Consider the following 9,126-nt stretch of genomic DNA (forward strand, 5'->3'; position numbering starts at 1 on the left):
CCTAGAACGGCACAGATATATATTCATGGGCATTGAAGATGATAGGTAACAGAATGTGTATAGCTTAGCTTGGAAAGGAGTTTGAAGCTAGGGTTCCATGAAAAGATTTGGTGGGTTCTATGAAATCCTTGAAATAGTATACAATATATGAATATTTGTATGTGTTTCTGGGGATAGGGTGCTTTTATTTTGGCTAAGTCTCAACATAATTTAATTACCATGTATCTTATTACAATTCATGGAACAAACAAGGCCCAAGGACGTTAGTATGGTCTCAAAGTCTGCCAACTAATGAGCAACAAAGTTATGACTAGGACTTCATGTCATCTGAGTTTCAGGATAGCTCTTTTTCCACTGTAGACCACACCACAAACACAGCAGTGAGTGAGAAGAAATACTGGACATGAGAAATACCAGAAAACAATGTAACTGATTCATTCATTTATTCAATAAACATTTACTGAGTTATCTACCATTCTGGCCATTGATTTAGGCACTGCAAATGGAACAGTGAAATAACAAAAGCCACAACAAAAGCCCCTGTCTTTAAAGTGCCCACATTCTAGCAGTGACTCGGGAGTGCTAGGAGGTTCACAGTTATAAATAAAGGTAAAAGATGAAGGCATGGTCTCACAACCTAAAATTAGCGTTTGAATTATAGAGAAAACACTGTTGTGATTATCTTATTTTGCCTAAAAGTTAAAGCCTCACATACGCTACTTATTCATTAATTTATTCACTTATTCAAATAGACATTATTGACTGTCAATGATCATCAATTGACTTCTATCAAGGACAATTGTTCACTAGGCTCTTGGTAGTTCTAATGCCATAATGCTTTGATTAGATGACTCCTAACACTGGTATAGGTCCCTTATGGCCCATCCAGTTTTTCTTTAAGAGACTTCAGGCCTACACACAGGTCTACCAAGGATTAAAAACAGCGTTTGGGAAGGGGCACCTGGGTAGCTCAGTTGGTTCAGCATCCCACTCTTGATTTCAGTGAAGATCATGATCTCAAGGTCATGAGATTGAACCCTGCATCAGGCTCTGTGCTAACAATGCAGAGCCTGCTTGGAATTCTCTCTCTCCCTCTCTCCCTGCCCCTCCCCTGCTCACTCTCTCTACTCTCTCTCTCTCTCTCTCTCTCTCTCTCAAAACAAATAAATAAACATTTAAAAAAATAGTGTTTGGGAAAATGAGCCAACTGCACATTGAATTATACAATAATAAAAATCTGTAATAGTGATCTATTTAATCTTCAAATAAAGAGCACACATTTTTCTTCTCTAGGCTATGCAAAGGAACTACAGATCTCCAAGAGGTAGAGATAGACTAAATGAAAATCTGAATGAATCATTATAATATTGTTGGTTTATATTTTTCTATGTGTTATGGTTTTACCAGTATTCTAAATGTGGAAATTTTACTGCAATGTACAATGAGGGATCCCACAGAGAATTCAAAAAGTATCACTCTTCCAGGATTTTAACAGAAAAAAAAAGAAGTATTCTCATTGTTTCCCAAATTCTGAAGAAAATACATATTGTCACTCTCAAACTTCCTTTTTTTCTCTCTGATTTTTTCTAGTTCTATGTGTTCGAGACAAACCATCCTACTTTGCTTATAGGCTATATAATGCAATCCATGTAAGTATGACCCACGTATTTTTTAAAATTTCTCCAGAAACCATGTTTACCTTCTCAAATCACTAACTAAAGCACATGGGGGAGATAGGCCCCAAGGAGTCATACTTCTCAGGTAACTCAATTTGTATAGAAAGCAGAGCATTATTTCTTTGGTGGGTCTCATTCTGGTGTATAATACATTTTTTCACTTGAGCATTTCTTGTTTGAAATGAATATATTTGCATACAGGTTCAAAAATAGAATTCAGTGTTTTAATAAAACACAAAATAATGTTAGCAATTATTTTTAAACATAAAGTGCTATCTTAAAAAACACTTAAAAAGAGATGGCTAGACAATAATAAACTCTAAATCTATTTTATAATTAAATGAGAATGGTTTTCATAGTTTAGTGTGATAGTCAATCACACATCTTTTGGTGCATTTGTTTTTAAAGAAACAAACACTTAAATGCATGGGACAATGCACACTTTATTCATAACGTGTGTGACCCATATTTTGAAAAAGAAAAGTTCTGATACGAATCATTGCATATATATCATGGCTTCAAAAATTCAGTGAAAATTATTTTTTTAAGTCAGCAATACAACAATTTTAATAGTGTTTTATCACCAAAGTAATTTTTACAGACAAGTTCATTAAAAGTAGCTAGCATGTTGGGATAATATAATATTCAAGAATACTTCTATTATATATCTTGTGTAAAGAGTATTTTTTATTTACGTACAAGAACCTATGTATCCTCAGAACACAGAAGGAAGATTAATGTTCATGGCCTTCCCCTATTTTATTCTATTTCCAAGCAGAAAAGGTTTATTTGATTTTTAAAAAATTAAATAATGTATCAGGCAATGTTATTGAACAATTTCAATAGTGTCCTTCCCCAAAACCAGAATGAAGTTTCACTTGTGAATGACCATGGGAAAAGAAGCACAATTACTCTGATTCCAAATTTGCCCAAGAAGAGGGCTACTTATTCTCATAATGAATAAAAATCCTATTCCTTCTGTGTGTCTTTCAATGCAAAAATAAAGATATGTGTACTCACAACTGGTTTGGAGGTAAAGAAGAAGATTGTATATTCGAATAATTGAGTTGTTGATATATGATAACCTCGAGTGTAAAATATTGGCCAAAGCTGTTTATACTACTGTTAATCAAAGAACATCTACAGAGATTTTTCTCCAGTACACTCTAATGAATGATATACAACTGAAATATGGAAACTTGGGTAAAATCACTTAATTGAATCACATCAAATTATGAAAATTTATTCGGCAGGTCTATTCCCAAAACATTCAGACATTAAAAATTTTATTATGCTCAAAAAAATTATGCTCACTGGCCACTGGATGTCCCCATTACTCCATTTGAAAAGACAAATCGAAATTGGTTTGTCAAGCAATATTCCTTCTGGAGCTAGTATACAGAAGTTGATTTTTGTATTTTTCAGTATTTGAGTTAAATTCGGCAAATATTTCAAATATCTGGTATTTTTATTTTTACGATTTTTAATAATAGACTATAAAATAAAGATGCAACTGCTGTCTTACTCAGACATACCAATGTTCATCTAACAGAATTCAAAACCCACCTGCCTCCCTGGCCTAGAAGAATTTTTACCTAGAAAGAGTACATGATCAGATTTGCATTTCATAATGCGGTGTGAGGGAGACAGTGTAAAAGTTGGCTGTTAAAGAAAGGAACTATTGCAGAATCAGGGTGAAATGATAAGGGCCAGCATCAAGGGAGTGGCAATGGAAATAGAAATCACAAGGCATTTAAGAAGCAAAATAGAAAGGGGTCCCAAGATGGTGATGTAGGAAGACCCTGAACTCACCTCCTCCCACCAACACACCAAATCTACACCTACACAGAGAGCAGTTCCCCTTGAAGAACTGAAAGCTGAACAGCTTCTGCACAACAAACGATAATGTTTCTCACAACATAGAGAAAGATGGGAGAGTTGGAAACATAGTAATCCTGACACAAAGACCTTAGTAGGAAGGGAAATCACTGACGGGCCCATGCACAGACTGACCTGCCCTCGGCACAGTGAAGAAACAGCAGTTTAAAGGGCAACTAGACTATAAGTAAAGGAAAATCATTCATTAACCTTAAAGTAGTCACCAAATAGGCAAGGAACTGCTGGAACTTTCTCCAGGGTCAGAGGTGTGAACGAGCACCAGGTTTCATCTTCCCCCTCCACCTTGACAACAGAGACATGAACAGGGTGCAGGTGCTCTACCCAGCCTGCTAGAGCTGCCCAGCATGCCTTGGGCCTCTCACCCACACACCAGCTCCAGCAGTCCCACTGGAAGCAACATACAGATGGCCACCAGGCACATGAAAAGGTGCTCAGTATTACTAATCATTAGGGAAATGCAAATCAAAATCACAGGAGATATCACCTCATACCTGTCAAAAGACAAAAAATAACAAGTGATTGGCAAGGATGTAAAGAAAAGAGAATCCTCATACGCTGTTGGTAGGAATGTATATTGGCGCGGCCAATGTGGAAAATAGTACGGAGTTTCCTCAAAAAATTAAAAATAGAACTACTATACAATCTAGCAATTCCATTTCTTAGTATTTATTCAAAAGCAAACAAAAACACCAATTTGAAGAGATATATGCACCCCTATGTTCATTGTAATATTATGTACAATAGCCAAGAAACAACCTATGTGTCCATCAATAAAGAATGTGTCACACACACACACACACACACACACGCACGCACACACACTGGAATATTACTCAGCCATAAAAAAGAATGAAATCTTGCCATTTGCAACAACATGGGTGGACCTAGAGGGTATTATGCTAAATAAGTCAGACAGAGAAAGACAAATACCATATTATTTCATTTATGTGTAGAATCTAAAAAACAAGACAAATGAATAAACAAAACAGAAACAGACAGGTACAGGAAACAAACTTGGTCACAGAAGGAGAGGGGTGGGGGAATAGGCAAAATAGCTGAAGAGGATTAAGAGACACAAACTTCCAGTTATAAGATAAATAAATCATGGTGATGTAACACACAGCATAGGGAATATTGTCAGTAATATTGTAATAACTATATGGCAAAAAACTGTATGGTAAAAAATTAGATTTGGGGGATCATCTTGTAATGTATAAAATACTGAATCACTATGATGTACATCTGGAACCTATAGGCAATAGTATGTCAAGTATACCTCAACAAAATAAATTAGTAAAGCAAATGAAAGAAGTCAGATAGGTAGACTGCTTCACGGTATGCACACAGTAAGAGAGAGGGAGAAGTCACAGAGGACACTGGGAGTATGACTCGGGCACTTCCCAGATCGCAATGCCAGTGTTCGAGGATCACAGGAGGAATAAATAGTCACAGAAAAGAGGATGAGTCTATATTAGACAGATTAACTTTTACCATTTTCTAATTTTTTCCCTCCTTTTCTCTATCTTCTAGGACTTTGGTTTCCATAATAAAACCGTAATCAGGATTCTAATTGCCAGAAGTGAAATAGACCTGATGACCATCAGGAAACGATACAAAGAGAGATATGGAAAATCCCTATTTCATGACATTAAGGTAAATCTACACATGATTTATTTTGACCCATATTTTGTCCCTTTTGAAACTGAAATAAGAGCTTTAATATAAACAACTTCATTAGAATCTAAAAATTTAATAAGGCACATGGGTGGATCAGTTGGTTAAGTGTCTGATTTCAGCCCAGGTCATGATCTCATGGTTCCGGAGTTCGAGCCCTACATAGGGCTCTCTGCCATCAGCACAGAGCCTGCTTTAGATCTTCTGTCTCCCTCTCTTTCTGCCCCTTCCCCCACTTGCACTTCTCTCTAAAAAATAAATAAATATTAAAAAAAATAATAATAAAATAAAAATTTAACTATTCTAACAAAGATAATCTACTTTTGTACATCAGACAGCCTTTAGTGCACCAACAGTTGCTGAATGAGAAAATCCTTTTACCTCAGTAACAGAATTTATTTCTCTTTGATGTGTTTTGAACAAAAATTGTTGATAGAGTCATGTAAAATATTCATCCCTACTTGTGTAATTGTGCTTTATCAGTTAAGTTTTGAAGCATGATCAGTATCAGGAAAAATACATTTTACAAAAAGACCACACTAATTGTGAAGAGGTTTCTTAGGTCAATTCAGCTCTCTTCCCATATTGTTATAGAAGGCAGGGCGGACAGTCCAATCCCATAAACTGGTAATTTGGAGGAATTTAACGTTGGTAGTAACATAAAATTCTTTGTGTACACACCCATCTCTTTACCCCTTAAGGGGCAAAGCAGCAATGATTCAGAAGTGAACAAGTCCATTTCTTCATCCTGATATGTCTAAACTTTAGTCTGGATTTTGATAAAACCTAGCAAAGAATTATTAGACTATATAGGGCTCTAGATAGGTACTTTGGGGCACCCAATCTGCAATTCAAGTGTCTGACTCCTCTTTCAAAAACTTATAAAGAATTTGAGGATGGCACCAGGAGAGCATTAAACCAGGCACAGGGCCCTGAGCATGTATCTTCACTTCTGCTTTGCACACAGCTAGATGTTGTTACTTATACAAATTGTTTTACACTGAAATGTTCAATTGCATAAAATAGCTTTTTAGTTTATTAAAAGAGTGATCCAGAAGCAACATAACAGCCCAAGGACCAAAGGACCACAAAAACCCAGATGGCCCTCTAGGCCTTTTGTGGCCAAATTGGTTTCCAAATGGAGGACTTGATGCAACAGTTAAGAGGAATTTTATTCCTTGGTTCTGATAAAACTCTCCTTGCCCCTACCTTCAATATCCTAAACTTTGAGAACTGCCTGTCCTAATACATTTTCTAAACAAATAAACTACTGCAATTAGCCACAGCCACCTCAAAGTCTACTGTTATTTACATATAATTAATGTAACACTACTACGTGCACTTAAAGCAGTGAATTATTATTACATGACTTTGTGTGAGAGAATGTTAATATGATAGTTGATTTTTAACTTAGTTTTTATGATTCCATTTATTTATTGCTATTATTGTTTTGAAACACTTAGAAACTATAGAAGACCATAAAAAGAAGATAAAAATTGCCTTATTCTCTACCACAGATAACCAGTAATGAAATGTTGTAGGTTCTGTCTTTTTAAAAATATATGTAAACATTAATATGCTTTACTACATAAAGGAATACTTTCATTGAATTATGGTATCCCACTGTATAAGTTATAAAATACATAAACTACCCCACATTACTAAATATTGCTTTTTACTTTTTCACTATCATACATAAAGTTGTCTATATTTTTGAATGTAAATTTTTGTGTTCATCAATAATTAATCATTATTTCCTTAGAATATATTTCTTGAAGTGGAATTACTGCATTAATGAGTATAAACATTTTTAAGTCTTTGGAAACATATTGCCAGTTTACCCTCCAAGACTCTAAACTGATTTATAACAATAATATTAGGACACCTCTTCCTAAAGTTGAGGAGATTTAATTCTACTGTAAGTTATTCTTTTTATAAATACACATCAGGGTTAAATCAACTTTATAGAAACCCTGTTCTATTGCCTATAACCATGGTATTATTTTTCGATAACTTCCACTGGGAATAGTTCTCAGGACATATTAAATCTTTAGATGAAAAAAGACAACAATTTTGGAAACACTAATGGCCCATGGATCTTTCTGACTATAGTTCAGAGGACTGACGCTTCTTTTTTAGAAATACTAAGACATTTTCTTTCAAATACATTGTTTGTTTGTTTTCAGAACTTTGCTTCAGGGCATTATGAGAAAGCTCTGCTCGCCATCTGTGCTGGTGATGCTGAAGATTACTAAATCAAGAGATGGATTTGCAGGACTGCACACTCCTCTCTACAGACTTGTCAAAATATAGAGTTTGTGATAAATTTGTATTGTTAGAAGCATTGTAGCAAAACTGTAGAATCATATTTTCTCTGCTATCTTTAAAATCATTCTGAGCCAAAGAAGAATCTATTGATAAAAGTATAGGAGGCTAGATTTGTACTTATTATCCAAATCAGCGATTTATTAAATTGTGTATAATGGAATAATAAAAATTTTTTTCGTTGAAATATATTTTATTTAAATGTGAACTTTCAATTCCCTAGAGCAAGAGTCTGCTTACAACTGTCCTTTAGCATTCTTAGGGAAAAGAAAACACAGTGTGTGGCCATCCCCCTCAGAGAAATTTTCAAGACTTCTGTACAAATGCAATAAACCCAGAGTAAACATCTAAAGCTGCCTTTATGTAAAAGAAAATGAAGATATGAAACAGCAAAATGCAACCCGATAGATGTTTGTCAGGCTTAGATACATAAGAGACTTGGATGTAAATTGGGTGTATGCTTGTATGTGTGTGTGAGTACGTGTGTGTCTGTGTATTTGACAATCATTCTGGTACAGGCAGTTTAGCTAATTTTTTTTAATATTAGTGCCTAAGAAACCTATTATTTGCCCATGCAACGTCAGAAAAGCCATTGCTCATTGTTTTTATCATCCCTTCTTCACATCTGCACCAAAGTCATTTGGAAGTTATGTGCTTTGTACCATCAGTAAAGCCTGGCCTCTCATGTGTCTGAAAACTCAGTAAATTAGGAGCAGCAAAGGAGAAATACTCACTGAGATCACATCTGGGAGAGAATCTAGATTGATGCCACAATATAGCCAAGAATAAAAGCAGAAACAGAGATGGGTGAGTCCATAACGGAGGGCTCCCATTATACACAACAGAAAACACAAATCCAAGATCACAGGAAGCTGCAGTTAATGAAGTCAAACAAGGAGAATGAGGACACATGCAATAAATCTAGATGAACTGGTGAAATTGATAGGAGTGCTTTACTCCACATGGAATTTGTTTTGCAATACCCTGTAACCCAGTTCCTATATATCTGTCTCTACCAGTCTCAGGAGAAATGAAAAATGTTCTCAGAACCTGTTTTCTTACAAGCAAAATGATATAGGACGTTTAGAACCCAGTAACTGGGCACAACATAAAACATTTAAGAATAATTAGACTTCTGAAACCATTTTCAAGATTTAAACTTACTGCTACGGTGTATGACATTATATCATTTTAAATTGGCTTTGATTTTTATCTTTAAAAAATATCATTAACATTTCCATCAAAGGTAGTCATTGTTTGAGACATTTAGTATAGCTATTCTTCCAGATAAAATGTTTTTCATATACAATTTTTAATAAGAAAAATGTTAGAATTCTTACTGAGAATTTAGATATTTAAATACAAATTTTCCTTGCTAGGATAGATTTCTGTAATTAGTTCAATAAATTGTGGAATTTACACTTCAGTTAGGTAATACCTTTTATTTCTCTAGTACAGCATTGTGTTGCCAAATCAAATACAAATCTAGACTTAGATAGGGAGGGATTTTATCAAAAGGACTAGTGCAATAATTGGAAAGAGGAGCTGCAGT

At 34.9% G+C, this 9,126-nt stretch overlaps 1 protein-coding gene across 1 annotated transcript in view; it reads left to right on the forward strand.

Annotated features, from left to right (window-relative positions):
- The window catches only part of ANXA10 (annexin A10), a 127,839-nt gene extending 120,335 nt beyond the window's left edge, over positions 1-7,504 (forward strand). The window contains exons 10-12 of the mRNA XM_049630067.1: positions 1,591-1,649; positions 5,106-5,228; positions 7,436-7,504. Coding sequence (XP_049486024.1) covers positions 1,591-1,649; positions 5,106-5,228; positions 7,436-7,504 — 251 coding nt within the window. The remainder of the gene's footprint in view (positions 1-1,590; positions 1,650-5,105; positions 5,229-7,435) is intronic.
- Positions 7,505-9,126: the final 1,622 nt, after the last annotated feature.

The sequence above is a fragment of the Panthera uncia genome, chromosome B1 (genome assembly GCF_023721935.1).
Source record: "Panthera uncia isolate 11264 chromosome B1, Puncia_PCG_1.0, whole genome shotgun sequence".
NCBI classification, from domain to species: domain Eukaryota; kingdom Metazoa; phylum Chordata; class Mammalia; order Carnivora; family Felidae; genus Panthera; species Panthera uncia.